Source organism: Zosterops lateralis (assembly GCF_965231275.1).
Source record: "Zosterops lateralis genome assembly, chromosome: 1".
NCBI classification, from domain to species: Eukaryota; Metazoa; Chordata; class Aves; order Passeriformes; family Zosteropidae; genus Zosterops; species Zosterops lateralis.
This window is the reverse complement of record NC_139762.1, coordinates 80,660,776-80,676,929: the sequence shown is the minus strand read 5'-3', so window position 1 is coordinate 80,676,929 and position 16,154 is coordinate 80,660,776. Positions and strand designations below refer to the sequence as shown.

General features: G+C 42.2%; 1 protein-coding gene across 1 annotated transcript in view; it reads left to right on the top strand.

Annotated features, from left to right (window-relative positions):
- ANKRD33B (ankyrin repeat domain 33B) overlaps nt 1-11,025 on the top strand; it is a gene marked incomplete at both ends in the record, with an annotated part of 43,518 nt that extends 32,493 nt beyond the window's left edge. The window contains 2 exons of the mRNA XM_083876493.1: nt 3,292-3,432; nt 10,175-11,025. Coding sequence (XP_083732619.1) covers nt 3,292-3,432; nt 10,175-11,025 — 992 coding nt within the window. The remainder of the gene's footprint in view (nt 1-3,291; nt 3,433-10,174) is intronic.
- Nucleotides 11,026-16,154: the final 5,129 nt, after the last annotated feature.

The following is a 16,154-nucleotide window of genomic DNA, read 5'->3' as shown; positions in this document are numbered from 1 at the left end:
AAGTATCTAGGGCTGAAGTTTTCTTCATGGGCTGGCCAGAGAATGACAGGTTGGAAGGATCAGTGAAAAGCAGTACTGTCTTAACAAGCTTATTAGTATAGAAAAGTAACCACGAAGTGCTCTGCTTTCACATTTGAAAATTGGTCTGTTCACCTGCTTTCTCAATATTTCCTATTTCTTATGTCCCTTTTGGAAGACAGCTTGCCTTCCAGAACTGTAAGTGCATTGCAGTCTGCAGCAGGTGGTGCCCAGAAATGGGTGGTGATGCTATTGAAGCAGAAGCAAAATCATTTAACATCATTACAAGGACAATGCAGAAAAAATGGGATATTGATACAAGCAAGCGATTGAAATAACAAGTGGAAAGAAAGGGAGAAAGGAAAGTGATTTTTAAAAAAAGGAAAATAAGGAAAATTACTTCTTTTTTTTCAGTTCTGCTGCTGATGGGGACATAGCTACATCAGCGTATAGTAAATGGCATGCCCTGGTGTTCAGAGGGACTTGCATTTGCTTACAAAGTAGAGATGTTTTATGTTACAGCCACCAGTTTGGGGCAAGGCTATAGAGCTGGGAACACAAAATTGAAAGTTATCCCAGTTTCTGTTTATTAAGAAAGACCTGAGAACACAAACAACTAAAACTCAGAGGATAAAGTCTTCTGGATGTCCTTGGTTCCATCCATCTGGGAGAAGCCATTCTCTATCTGCAGGCCAAACACAAGAGTTTTGCAGGTACAATTCAGGAGTTCAATGTTATTTGACAAAGAGTCTTCCTTCCTATGCAACTTATCCTTCTGCCTGTGTTACACAGACTATTAGGTAATATTGTCATCATTATAGGCCTCTCCTTTGAGGCAGCAATTAAGTGAATTAAGCTATTACAGACATCTGTGCTGATCTCTAAATATGGCTCGCAGAGAGAAGAAGTGAACCCTTAGCGTGCCAGTTCTGTAGGAAGTAGATCTAGCTTACAAACAGCAAGAGCCTGCTTTGGATTCAGTATCACCAAACAGGCTGAGCCCAGGCTCATTTATTTTAGAGCTGCATACTTTTCACAGCAGACCTTACATCACAGGAGGCTCACCCAGTTTACAATTTAGGTACAGGCTGCTTGTTCACACAGACATAGGAGAACCAAAGCAAACTTCATGGCATTAAATCAAAAGTGTATGACAAGGTTTGGACTAAAACTTGGCAGCTCTGAGTTTTGCTTTGAATTTGGTGTCTGTTGGAACTCTGAAGCAAACCTCAGAAGACAGAAGATCCTCCAGATTAAAACCGAAGTTGTTTTCAGGAACCTTTGAGACACAAAGCTTCTGGGAATCACAAACTTCTTAATTTTCTTTCTCATTTTACTGCTGATATTTTTTTTCTGTCTCATTTGAGGCCATTTGTAGCCCCCTGGAGAGCTTTGGTTAAGCAAGGTCTTTCAGGATTAATTCTTAGGATCACCTCAGATTTACAAAACATCTCTTACTGTAATTATACTTTTGGCAAAGGAAAGAACATCTTTTGTGATGTAATAATTGCTGAAAAATCTCCCATCTTATTATTTTTACTTGTTTCAGTCTTTTTGGTCACAGGAACTGACCACAGTTCCTGTGGTCAAAAAGTAGGATTTCAACTGTTCCAAAACCTTCATGAAGACACATGTTCCACATTACTGAATCAGAGCACGTCCTGAAAAACAATTTGGGCACAAAGATTCTCCCAGTAGCAACTGATTCCCTGCTAGGATTTGATTTTACACCATAGAATCAGTACAGCTGAAATTTCTGTATTGAGTAAGCAGGACCAGGTCACTTGATCCTGCCCTGAACCCAGTTCACTTTTGCTCTGTTCAGCTTGTTGAGGTTTGCTGAAACTTAATATATCATTGTCATCAGACTGCACAAGGTACAGGGAGCTTTTTATTTGGTTTTCTCTGGCTCTGGAGTTGCTCATCTGATCTTCATTATCTCTACATCTGCTCAGGTTTCATGAGAGTCTTCAGTTATGCAGAAAGGTAACAGAGTAAAAAAAAATTATAGGAGAGAAAGAGTAACACCTGCAACACAAATTAATTGGTAAAGACTTTCTTAACTTGCTTTTCAAAGCGAATGGAGGTCTGTGTTGGTACAAAGGGGCTGCTGATGAAATCCACACCAGCTGTGACGCTGCAGACTTTTAAAATTGTCCTGTATGAATTATAATCTGCTTCAGTAACATTTCTAGATGAATTTGAATGGCATGCATTACAGAATAGTCATCTGGTCTGCAAAGGGAGATGAGAGAATATTTTTACAGCTCCTACTAATTAAATTGTGATTGTTGCAGCTGCCTGACAGACGGCATTATTTTATAGAGCATCAAAGCATCATAAAATGATTGACAAGTGAAGGGAAAACTGTTTTGAATGAGTCATAATGGCACTAGCTATTCATCTGAGAGTCCAATTATAAAGATTTGATGTCTTAATTGGTCTTCCAACCATTTAGCCAGAGATGTGTTCAGCTCCTCAATATAGCCTTGTAGACACACCAGTTATCCTGGCATACAAGCCACATGAATGGCAACAACAGTTGCTTTGAGAAACAGAACTTAAATAATTTATTTTATTACCAAAACTGAACATCAATCCCATTTTCCAACTGCAGGAGAGTAGGCAAGTGGCTATACACTGTCAGATGGAAAAAACAAAATGTGGGATCCTACACAAAATATTCCTTTCTCTTGTATCAGGCCTGGCATGGTTTGATGGCATTATTGGCTGGAACAACTATGTGCAGTCATCAATTTTAATGAAGAGCCATGATTATAAGGCTCAAATTTACCAGGGGAGGGAGAAAGCTGAACCTTTGCAATCAGTTGCTCCTGGTGATGGGCCTTCCTTCCATAAGCTGTAGGGATTCTCCCTGCAGTGCTACTCACTGGGTCAAGAAACTGGGGCCCCTTGCAACCTCAGAGTCACCATTTCTGGTCTTCAATTATTTTCTTACCTTAAACTGACTTTTCAGAAAGGAGAGCAATTCTAGAAAAGGTGGGAACCCAGATTTTCCACCTCCTATCCCAATATTCTGGCCGCAAGTCAGGGCCACTTAACCCTAAGGTTGATGACTACAATGAGTGGAAGAGGACAAAAGGAAAAGAGATCATATTAATTATCTTTTTATTATCATTTATTATTATTTATCATATTAATTATCTTACTGCATTTTCCAGTTATCAGACCTGCAGGAGTAAATTTCTGGATTATCCTTGAGACAGCACCAGCATTGTGTGACATTTTCTCTGCTTTTTTGTTTCTTTAAAGGACACATAACCATTACAAACTATCTGTTGAACTATTTTCCTGGGCTTGATATTGAGAAGAGGAATGCGTTTGGCTTCACAGCACTGATGAAATCTGCAATGCAGGGCCGAACAGAATGTGTGAAAGCCTTGATGATGGCAGGTATGCAAAGGGCTTTTCTTCTTCTTTGTCACCATCTAACAACTACCAAGAAAAAAAAAATGGCTCTTGGGGATGTTGCTCTGTTTGCACACTTTGTACTGTGGTACAGCCTTCCCTGGAAATGGGGGCAGCATTGAAATAAGCCATAGTCAAGGCAGTGAAGGCATGTATTGCAGGAGCATTCAGTTTGCTTGTACAAACTCACCCAGGAGCTCCCCTAGAGCTCTGAGGATGAGATTGATTGCTCCAGGAGAGTCTGGGGAGCAGGTTAAATAAAATCCATGACACAGGTGGGAAAGACATGCAGGTCACTTGCAGCCATCTCTGTGTGTGACAGACAGTGCAAGGGTGACCACAGCCAGACCTCCATTTCTGCCTTGAACTATGGTGGGGACTGGAAAGCCTTGGGGGCTCCAGCTTCTGTCATCAGTATTGGGTGTAGGGGCCACATTCCTCCAGGGAACACTGGTGGGAAATTTGGTGACTTACTTTTTTTGTTAATGCCTCTACAACTCTGAGTTTGGTCTCCAGGTTTATGGGCCACAGGACACCATCAGGTCTGTGGCTGCTGCAAGGAGGGAGCTGTGGCACAGGGAGTGATCAGGTCTCTCTCTGCCCACCTGTTTCTCTTCACATCTGAGAACAGGAATTATGATTCTTACTCCTGGCTCTTGTCTGCTGTTGAAAAAACAGCTGTATTGCATTGAAGGTAAAGGGGTCCTGGAGAGGAGAATCAGAAGGCGCCTTGAGGGGCAACAGCCTCTACAAGAGCAGTCCTAACATACAGCATCTTTCAGCCACAATATTGTATGGGGTTTTTTTTGATGAAGTAATTGGTATATGAACTGTTAAATAATAATTAAATAACTAGTTTATATTAGTATATATTCTTGTTTTTCAATTGCAAATATACGACACAAATTAAATATTGTGGAAATAATAACAAATTGTGTGACTATTGTTACTGTCTAGATCAAGAGTCCTACAGGTCCATTTCATTGAGAGAGATCTTGAATAAGGGTTTAATTTCAGTGATTTTGCTGTCACAAGAGTCTAATCCCTCATAATCAGTGTATTTTAAGTCGCATGATTTTATCAAGCATAGTGATATTACTATCCTTCATTTCATAACATCCAGTTTCTAGACATTGACATGACACAGAAGACATGATGTGGTAACTGGTGTGTTATTTTCTGCTAGGTTCTGTAGCCTCTTACTCTGGAACAAAGGCTTAGGAATTGGATCATTCATTTTAAATTTTTATGACAAAAAATTATGAAACTACTGTCAGAGCTCAAACACTGCCAGAAACAGATGCACTTTCTGGGCTCACACATATTCATGCAGATGCTAGTTCAGAATGCTCCAGTGAGTGTTATAAATCATCATTTAAAACGAAACTTCAATCCTATGATCTTCTGACTTGTCAAATTGGCCTTATGGTGTCATGACCTATTATTATCACTAGAGATCTGAGAGAAGCTTGTTCTGTTTGGGTCACTAGAAACTGAAGTCTTTCTTAAACCTTTCAGCTATGTAAATAACTCAGTACTTGTTATTCTGATTCTTATACTAAAAGTATCATCAAAGCTCACTGCTGTGGTTGCTGCCTCTGGCCTCAGAATAGCCACGTCATGTTTCCATGATTCATAAGAAAAGAGAATACTGGAGAGAGCAAATCTTTAAGTAGCCAGAAAATGGCTTTTTTAGCCACCCTCTTGAGTTTGCCTACAGAAAGTTTTATCAGCCTGGTTTTGCATCATCAGAGATAGTGAGGATACCAAAGATGACCCACCAACTAAAGATCTGAGTTAATATACTTTTGATTTTCTAAATTGCAGTGTCAGTGAGTACTTTGCATTTCCTCACTGATTTGATTTTCAGCTCAAAATAGGGGCCAAAAGGGAAGTGTGGTAAATTGTCTGCACCCATTTTAATATTAATATCTAAGTATTGATATTTTAGTATTAATATCTAAGTATTTTTTAGCATTGCACAGTCTGGTGAAAAGGAGGGAGGGAAGGAGGGAAATGATAATTCAGAATGGATTTAGAAGTAGTTTGTGACTTAAGGGACACTGAGTGGGTACTGACAAAGAAGTACTAATGAGCTGAAGAAGGTAAACAAGTTATTAAAAGATTTGGTGAAAAAATCAGTTTCACAAATAAAACAGCAAAATTCAGTATTAAAATGTAAAAATGCATGGCAACATAGAGGGGAAACATCCATAATCAGCTGTGGGTCTACTTGCACAGCTACAAAGCAGTTATGTGTGGTTAGAAAAGAGTTACAGCCAGGAGGTTTTTAAACCCAGTATCTGTTTGATGGCTTGGGTAAGACCTCTGCTGATGTCCAGCTACTTATGGCAATGCAGCAGGTCAGCAAAGCAAAATAACTCACCTTCCTAGCTGCCTTAGCAAGGATTCAGCACAGTCAGATGGGGAAAGAGGTAACAGCAATGCGTGACAGATGGTCGGAGCTGGATTGCCAAAGTGACTGCTCTTTCTGAAATTTGAGTTCGTGGAGGGGGGCCAAGGTCAATCACTACACGATTAGGGCACTCTGAGACACTTGGCCATAATGTTGCTGTTTCAGAGAGGCTCTTTGGAACATGTGAATGTGCTGTTGGTGAGCGCACAGCGGGTGCAGGGGCCCGGTCTCCCATGGGCAGTTTGTCAGGGGCTGCTGCCAGCGATCATCAGGAGAGCCGCCAGAGAGACTGGTTGTTATTCACGTGTCAAGCCCTGCTGTGATCACCACTCTAAACCCAGAGCTGCTCTAGTAACTCTGGATCTGGAGACTGGGCTTTAAACACCACCCATGAAACGGGCTGGTAACAGATGCCTGAGCCTCCTCAGCACCTGTCTTTAAATCCAAGATGCCAGTTCTGCATCTCAAAAGGACGTGAAGCCTTAATAAAATAGGATATTTACATCCTAAAGGAGCGTGTGTGTTCAAATTAATGGTGCCGAAAATAATCTTCAGGGAAACTTCTAGGAAAAGCAAGGCAAGTGGCAAGTACAGCATTCCTGAAAGAAAACCTGTGGGTTATAGTTACTCTGAAATGACAATTTGTTCAATAAGACTGCTATCACATTTACAAAGGGACACGGCTACTCATGTATATTCCAGATAAGGCATTCTGCTGAATGACAAGTTTGTTCAGGAATGTCTCCTGATTTGTGCAAAAAATCAATAAAACTATGGTAAATCATGCCTTAGAAGAGATTTTGTGATACAAGGTACAAAGTCAGCACCGATTTCTGTTGAAAGGTTGGGACTTCAATACTCCGTAGTATTGTTTTCTGAGATAGAATTTCCAAAACACCTGGAGACCCATCTGTCAGAAAGAATGGGCTTCTCCTCAAAGGGAGGTGAGCCAAGGGTGACAGCAAGGCCTCAGCACCAGCCTCATCAACAAAGGTGCTCCTTTAAGGAACGTGGCAGGGCTGGTGACAAACAACCTGGACCAGGCAGCACTGCAGTCATTGCCAGGCAAGTCCATCACGACAAGGGCAACTTCATTGAGACAAGGTAGGTCTGAGGTCAAACAAGAAATTAAGTCTGTGGGTCAGGGTCCAGACCAGCAGGGCACAGGACCAGAGCTGAGTGCAGACCCCAGGCAAAGGTGGGGAGCCCCCAGTGAGCACTTTCTCACTCTGTTCTTTTTGAACTACTCTGCTCCAAATTCTCACAGCTGCATCGTGGAATGATTTTTTCTTGAAGATAATGGTAAGCAGCTGTCTATACCTCTTGTTTGTTTACAAGCTGAGAATTAAATTTTGTATTTGAAAACAATTCCTTTAGCTGCTGTTCTTCCTGTATTAATTCCTTGCCTGTTACGGGTACACAGAGGAAACAATTTCCACATAATTTGCCACAGTCACAGTCAGCTCTTTTGGGAAGGAGTTCAGACTCAGACAAGTGTTAAGAAAGGACCAGGGAAAGAAGCAAGCCTGAGATGAGAGAGATTTGAAGATAGGAAGTTCAGGTAGGGAGGTTCAAGAACAGGTTAATGAAGCAGGAGGGCATGTGTTGATATGCCTTTTCCCCTCCCCTCACTGATTTACATGTAATTTCTGCAGTCATGAACTTCATCAAACCCTTCTGCCTCTGAGATCTTGCAATCCTTACTTTAAATCCATAGGTTATGAACTCTTTGATTTGATTGACTCTTCCTTTCTTTGGCTCCTTTCTACCTTCCTCTCCAGGGCCCATGCTTGACTCCCTGCAGTGCCCTGGTGCTCTCTCTCTGAGTGGTCCATTCTACAAATTTCACTTAAATTACAACTTAAACTGTGATCAGCAATTTTGCTTAGGGTGTCTCCTTCCACATCCATTCTTGATCTGTGTCTCAGGCATCCTCTCTTTAGAGATTTTCTCAGAGACTTAGGAATTAACCTAATAGACTTAAAGTTGAGGTGTTTATCACTGTCCTCATGCTCTCTTTTTGCCTTTATTTTCCTGTAATGATAAAACACCCTTTGTTGGAAAGGTTATACTGAACCCAACCACAAACTGGTTCGTGGTTGCTTTTCCTTTTATCAAGTCCTCCGTATTCTAGTTTTAAGTGCTGTCTCCAAGGTAATCCATCCAGAAAAAAAATATCATGGTGTTCTCTGGTCTTTTCCTCAGATCTCTGGACATCTCCTTCTTGCAAAGCAATGGGACAGACTGTCACTTTTGTGACAGGATCTGTGTTGGTCAGTTTTGTGCTGGCTGAAAATGGTCCTTCATCTGGTAAAGAAGCTCTTCAATAAATCAAAAGTTCTTTGTATGCCAGCTTTAAACACTTTGAAGAAACCCAGAAATTATCTGCAGGGCCAGAGATATGAGTAAACCATGACTGAATGTTGCAGAGCTCAGTATGTTGAAGGCAGCTGGGCAAAGTTCCAGTGCCTGTCCCAGGGAACGTGGTGCAGATTTGCTGAACAGTCTGCAGACTGGAGTGTGCAAAGCTCCCCCTGAGATCAGTCAAAGTTCAAAGGCAGAATATAAACCAAAGGATTTTCAGCTTAAGAACCTGTCTGCCTGACACCAGAGAGTATTCCCTCATCCTCCTATTGATTTCATTCATTCACCTTCATACCCATGTACTGTAAGACATCAAGATGTGTGTGCCCAGGTGGTGTGCCCAGGATCACTTGGATGCAAAGCACAGGATATGGTGCCAATTGTCAAGTCCTTGACACGTCTCTGAGATTCTTTTTAATTGGTGCCATCAAGCCAGTTTTTGGACAGGTCTTTTGTGTCCTTTAGCATTCACCAGCTGTAATCTGCTGGGTATTTGTAACAGTGTCCTTCTAACTTCAGTTTCCAAAAGCACTTGCTGCTGCTCATTGTTCTGCAGCAATTCTTCCACAGGTGCACTTTGAATTCAGCTTCCAGTGTCTTTTACAGAGGTCTTCTCTGTGAGCAGGACTGGGCACATGCCACCCTCATTAAGAAATGCCCACAGCCCTACCCTAATATTATGGGAGGACTTCCCTGCAATTTTCTGGTTGCCAAGGAATGTGGATACAGTACTAAAGAAGTTGTAAAGGATACCATAAGGCAAAGTAGAATGCCTGCTTCTCCTGTCACTCTTGTTTCCTGTCTTTGAGCATCCAAGTTCCCTGGAGGAGAATAGTGAAAACAAAAAAGTGACGAACACTTTTGAAAAAAGGGTGAAAAACAAGGTCAAAAGCCTATGTATGGGGTCTTACAGGAAGATAGAGAGATCAAAAGGAATGCAAAGATGGAAAAGGATGCAGAAATATATGAAAAAAATAAAGAAAAGAATGGTAATGGGGACAGATGTCAGAATTGGAGAGATAAGGATCGTACACTGGGAATAGGAGGAGGATAGGCCACTCGAAATAATTTCCTACCAGACACTTTAAATGTCTAAGCCACTGCTGTGTAGCCTGTATCCCAGCTGCCTCTTATGGCTGGTCCACTTGGCAATAACAGAGTGTTTTGGCTAACAATTATTTAATTTCCTTTGGGCTGGTAATCTCAGGTAAATGAAAACAGCTCTTCTGGGCTCAAACTGAAGGTCCGTCTGACCCATTATCCACTCTTTGACATTTATGGAAACTTTCCTTATATTTGATCACCCTTGTTATCAACTTCTCAACATTTCCTAATTCTACTGGGTCCTTTCAGACATAAGAGAGCATGAATTGCACATTTGTTGTTGTCTCTATTTCTGCTTTTATACTTCCTATTTTTTCCATTGTTAATGCTTTTAAAGAAATTAATTACATTTTATTTGCTATTTTTATCCCTAGAGAGCAGAGAGTGGATATTTTCATGGAATTTATGATCATTAGCCTAAGACCTTTCTTCCAAGTGGAAGTAACCAGTACAAAGTCCACTATTCTATATGGAGAAGGATTTCTGTGTAGAGAATTGTTTCTTTCCGTATCTGTAACTCTTTTCTTGTGAGCTCAAGTTATGGATATTAAAATGGCAGTCAAGATTAAATGCAGGTGAAATTCATTATTTCATTATTTGTAATTTTAAGAGAATTTCATATATGCAGTCTTAATGTCTTTTACCTTGTGTTTAATAAATAAGGAGTTCATAAAGTCGAGAACCAGATCTGTCCTTATTGCATGTTCGTTTTGACACAAATATTATTGTGTATTTTATGTGACATTTTCTTGCAGGGATCTGCCTGACTCACCTCTGATCACAGCAACAGGAATGTGTGTGGTTTAATTAATTAACACTAATTGTTTTTCTTTTTCTTTTGAGGGGCAAATGTTCATGCAACTGACCCAAGCCGTGGACTGACTTCATGGGAATGGGCTTGTTTCACAGGAAGATCAGAGTCTGCCTTTGTCATGCAGAAGCTGATGGACAGGCCATGCCCAGAACAGTTTTCTGATCAATATAAACCAGAATGGCCAAAAATGAAGGAACTTCTTGCCAAGGCTGCAGAGCCAAAAAGCTGTTTGCAGAAGATTTCTGAATGCGTGAGGGCGGCTGTCTCGTTCCGGTCTTTCTACGGCCCAGAGGAGGACGGTGTCCTTGACCACATGGTGAAGGTGACAACAGGCTTGGGAAGCCCCTTCATCGCTCTGGGGTGCCGAACTGTGTGCCCAGGCAGCCCACCTTGTGTGGGGAAACGCAGACTGGCTGTGCAGGAAATCCTTAGGAAGCAGAGAGCAGAGGAGATTCGATCTCAAGACAAAGATCACGTTAGCAACTACGAGAAGCTCTTTCAGAACTCCAAAGTCACGGTGATCCCCAAGAAGAAGGAGCGTCGAGCCAGCCTGCAGCCCATCAGCATGGCCGTGTCCCAGGTGAGCACAGTAGCCACGAGGAAAGCGAGCCTCCTGCCACTCCACCTGCTTCGGCGAAGCAGCGTCCGGCCGGGATTTGTCATCCCCAAAGTCCGTGTCAGCAAGGCTCCCCCACCCACCTTCCAGCCAGAAAAGGCGAGAAGGAGGAGCAGTGCAAAGGATGACCCCTATCTGCAGATTCCCAAATGGAGATACAAGGAGCTGAAAGAGGAGCGGAGGAAGGCAGAGGAGCAGGAGAAGAACAGAGCAGCAGAGGCTCAAAAGCCAAGGCAGGTGTCTCCTGCCCAGAGCAGGACCTGATTTAAGGGTAGTTGCTGAGAATGTTCTTGAGCTGCTAGTCTTGTTATCTCAGGAAGACAACAGGCTGAATGCCTTCGTGCATGCCCACTGCTCATGGAGCTGGAATGCTGAGTCTTGGCCTTTAAGGAGCAGAAATACATCAAGGGCTCTGCCACAGCTTGTCTGGTGGTGCAGCAGGAAGGTGTTTTGAGCTGGAAGACTTACTGGGTTGACCAGTCTAAGTGGTGCAGTCCTCTTGTGGATTCCTGTTTTTCCAGCTCCTGGTAAATGACTGTGAAACAGCTTGAAAAACGTGTTTGAAAGGATCGTATTTTGTGTTTGTTAATTTTGTAATGGACGAAATTAAGGAGTTGTGGTTTTGACACTAGACATTCCTCCCTTTCCTTCCCTAGGTAGACATATTGCAAAGGTTTATAGTAATAATTAAAAGTTTAAAATTTACCACAGCGTTGGTTGGCAGTGAAAATCCAGGTCTACAATTGTTTTGGATATACTAAGCACTTTATTTCTATTCTGGTTAACAAATTTGAAGTACAGGTATTAAAGCCTACAGGTCTATACAGTCTGTATGGATGCAGTTCTTAATGCTATTGTTTGGTCTGTTGAATCTAAAAAGGGCTTATTATGAAATACCTCTACAGTTGAGGTATTCATGTCTTCTGCAAGTATAAATCAAGTGCAGGGACTGATTTCTTCGAAGAAACTCAGAAGATAAGACAATTTTTGATTGCCACCATCACCTAAGATTTGCCTCCCCCACTAGATTTCCCTTTACCCATTATGTGTTGTCTCCTCTTTAGTCTCAGGGAATTTTTTGTCATTGCTTTTAACTGTGAAATAAGGGAGATGCTGAAGCAGAGTGGATATTTTTTTAGGTTGATATTTAAGTTCCTTTTTAAAAAACTCACCAGGTTTATTGTGAGCCTTTCCAGAATATAGCCAGGACAAGAATATTATGCAGCTTTCAGAGGTTCAAGCAACATTCCCAGGTGACAAGTGCAGCTACACGCTGTGAATACCCAGTCAGAGGTGCAGTACCAGGCAGCTCAGCCACTGATGTGGCCAGATGTCACTGTAAGCTTTGGTACAACACCTCTGGGTGCCCAAAGATGGCAGTACCTCACCCCTCTCTCTCTACACTGGGAGAAAACCTTCCCTACTATGGAAGTGCATTTCCAAGTGACAGTTCCCACGGGTTTTTGCTGCAGGTTTTTGTGCTCCACATTAAGGGATCCTCTGGTTGTACCAGCAGTCAGCCTGAACAGCAAGCCAAGCCCTGGCAAATTCTGGCAAGGAAGGGCTGTAAACCTGCTGCTTGCTGAAGAAAAACCACACTCATAGAGGTAGAGGTCTAATGCAAACAGCATAGAGCACATGTTCAGGATAAGGTTTTGCTCAGGCTTTGCACACATTTGAACTGAAATGTGCTGCAGTGTGTCCTCCTGAAGGTGTTGCTGCACTGGAGCCCAGGCAGACTCCAGCCGCTGCTGCTGTTATCAGTTTCTTCCCTCGGTTAAAGACAGGGAAAACTTTTCCATCTTTTAGTCCCACAGCACAAAGGATGGCCACAGTCTCACTGAATTTGTAATGAAACTGTGCATGTCATAGGAGAAATAAATTCAGTTGATGGAAAACTAGTGCCCAGATCAGCACTGCCATTTCCTGTCTGTGGGGTCTGACAGAGGTTAGGACAGATGTGGGAAATAAGAATTTTTCCATGCAGCCTGTTCTTTGTACTTCTGTGCTGGCCAGATTGCATTGCCATGTAGCCTCCTAGGTCAGAGCTGGAAGAATTTACACCTGCCAATACACCTGTCCAGTCCTGGGAGTATGAAGAGCATTTTAATCCGCAAGGGCATCAATGCTGTGCAATTCATAGGCACCAGTTTTGTAATGGCTTTGGGGTGACCAGAATACAAGCTGAACTCATTTCTTTGGAAAGCAGGAAGACAATATTTTGGCTGTCTATGGCAAAGGTTTCAGGATAGATTTCAAACTGGTATATTGGATAGAATAGTTTAACTGTTAATTTTTGTTTACTACCAACCCAGAATTTTGAAGATTTAGCACTCAGATTTGGTTCTGAAAAGCAACCTGTGCTGCAGCTGAGCACTTGAATTTGCACTTTCAGTACCACCTGCAAGAGACCGACAATTGACAGGTGCTCTCAGGGATTAATGTACAGTATGTTAGAATTAGGGGCTGGAAATTAAGCCTATTTTCTATTCCTTTGTACTTTACTGTGTTTATGTGCATAAATGTGATATTTCCATTAAAAGAGGCACAAGCTGTTAAACTTATTTGGCACCCTCATTCTTCATAGGGGTTTGGGAATGCTGCCTTTCACTTTCCAGTGGATCTGAAAGCCCATTCACTTTCACCAAAGGACTCATCAGCATCACCTGAAAGCAGTTTGGTTTCCCTGGAAGGAGTGATTGTGGATTAACTTCCACTCCTTGTGATTTTTTCCCTAGGAGTTAAGGAAAACTATTACTTTTGTTTCCCATCAGGTTTTTGCTGGTCATCTTGCTGGAGAGAGAAGTCATTGCTTTGCTGGCCTGTGTCCATGTTGCTCTGCTGGAAACAGGTGGTCTCCCAGTATCCTTGCAGAGAGTGTGACTCCATTTGGGGCATCTGTATAAAGCTCTGCTCTTGCTAGTTTTGGCAGTGCAGGCCACAGGTCTCTGTGTCCTCATTGCCTTCCTCCCCCTGCTGCTCCACTGTTCCCAGCTATCTTCCCCTCTTCATCATTGTCCTCACCCTAAAGGCTGCATCCCTCACTTGCTGTTTATCTTACCTGTGTGGAGGTTGCTTTGGGCAAAGATCCCACAAAACACTTCCCAATACCTGTGGCAAATCACTATGGAGGAGGAGGCACCCTGGGTTGCTTTCAGCCATCTTGCCCCTTGAGCTGTTGCTGCCATGGAGGATTTGATTTCTGTTGGATTTCAGCACAAATAGAGTGGTTTGATCTGTGTTGTGGATATTTTTTTCCCCCAGAGATCCATAACTATGAAATCCCAGGCAATACTGGCAGCACTTCAGGTTGCTCCTGGTCACTCAAGCAGCACAGTTTACCTCCTAAAAAAGAGCAAGCAAACCCTTGGTAGCACCTCCTGGCAGCTGAAGACCCTGAGGGAAGGCAAAGGTGCTGCTGCAGGAAGATACTCCTCAGAGGGAAAAGGGACATTATTTAATTCCTAGGGCAGAGGAAGGTTTTCTACCTGCCTTCAGTGCCAGGCTGTAGTGTGGCATATGAGAAGAAGAATGCCCTGGAGTGTTGTAACTGGAGCAGGAGCTGTGTCTGCCATCACAGCCATTCCTTGTCTCAGTACCCTGGGAACATCTCATCACAATGCTCCCAGGAAGCTCCCAGCCCCATAGGCCAACCTAGATCTGCAGTAACTGTATTAACAGGGATTTAACAACAGTGACAGTGGAAGGTGAAAGTCCAACTGCTTCCCAACATTCTCTAAAATTATATTGTGCTCTCATCTCTGGTGAGGAAGAGCTCCAGCATGGGGGTTCCCAGTAGCCTTCCTCCTAGAAGGCACCATCTTCCCCATCACCCAATACCAGCCACTGTGCTGGGCATCATCCAAGTAAGGAAAAACCCCAAAAAAGTATTCATAGATGCCTTCAAAAGTATCACAGGCTGTCCCAGTATTAGAAATGAAGCCTGGGAAATGAGAAGGCCAAGTCATCTTATTCTGGAGAACAGGAAATTTCTTCTGTTTGGAGAATTCCTATGTACAGCTAAATATAGTATTTATAGAAAAACTTTGTGAACTCTGGACTCTTTTTGCTTTGGCTGCAGAGCTGCTGACCACTGAGAAGTATAAATTATATCAGACAAATCCATGCTGAGACTGAAATGTGCTTTATAAATGCTAAATATGATAAATAAGGATATCCCAGACTTGGAAAACTGTGTGCTCCAAATCAGTTCTCCACTTATATAAACACTTATATAATTAATTTATTTTAATTATACATTTTACACTTAACCATACCTATAAAACTACCTACAGGTAAGACGGGCACACATAAACATCATTCATATATAAAGTAATAATGAGTTACATATATAAAACATATATATATAGATAATGTTTTAAAAATTAACATATATTATTAACATATATACATATAAAAAGCCTCTTACCTCCTAGTGATAATGTGGAGCACTTATATATGTTAATGATGACCGTCTCTTAAAAAGCCAGTATTAAATAATTGTTCTATAAGAGGAACAAATCATTCAGGGCATATCACAGAGGCTACAAAGGGAAAACAGACCAGCTGTCTTTTCACTGAACACTATGGAGCACTTGCATAGGAAGAGGCAGGGGATTACGTGAAAACTGTACTTCATTGGACTAATTAAAGTTATTATGCACATTAATTTTGCCTAGTCAGGTTTAAATTTGCCACTTCTCTTGGCACATTTGAATTTACAATGGTTGCAGCATGCATTTATATCTATAAAACTGTACACAGGTTTGTGGATAATTAGTGGGCCAAATGCTGCTGTTTCAGTTGTCTCTCAGGGAAACAGAAGAGGTTGGGAAAATGGGTTCAGGTGGTTCATTTTTCCTTTCCCATTGTAGCAGCTTCCCACATGAATGACAGTTTGCCTCTTTGCCCAAGCCCTTCCTCCCAAACAGACAGAAAATGAACAGAAACCCTCCAGAGGCAGATGTGCAAAATCTGTGCTCACAGGTGCCATCCTGGATGCATTCAGTGGTTTCTCACAAGGCACTGATGGAGCAGTAAGCTCCTGTAAATGTGGATCAGGAAAGGGGCACAGGAACTGCTGGAACATCTCTGCTCCGTATGTGTGCACGTGGATGTGCGTGCCAATGGGATTTTTACTCTTGGTGCCATAGTAACTGAAGTCAGCTCAGAGTGGTGTTAACCACCAAAGGCGCTTCCTGAGTCTCTGTGCACAGCTTTCTGCTGACAAAGGTGATAAAATATTTACTTTCACACCACATGCAGCAGCAGGGAGTTAAGGTTTCCTTGTGTTTGCTGCCACTATACCGAAGCCAGCTTTTTGCAGAAGCCAGTAGTGTGGGGGTGTTCTGCATTTTTCTGTGAGAGCGTTAATGGGATACAAATCAATAAGT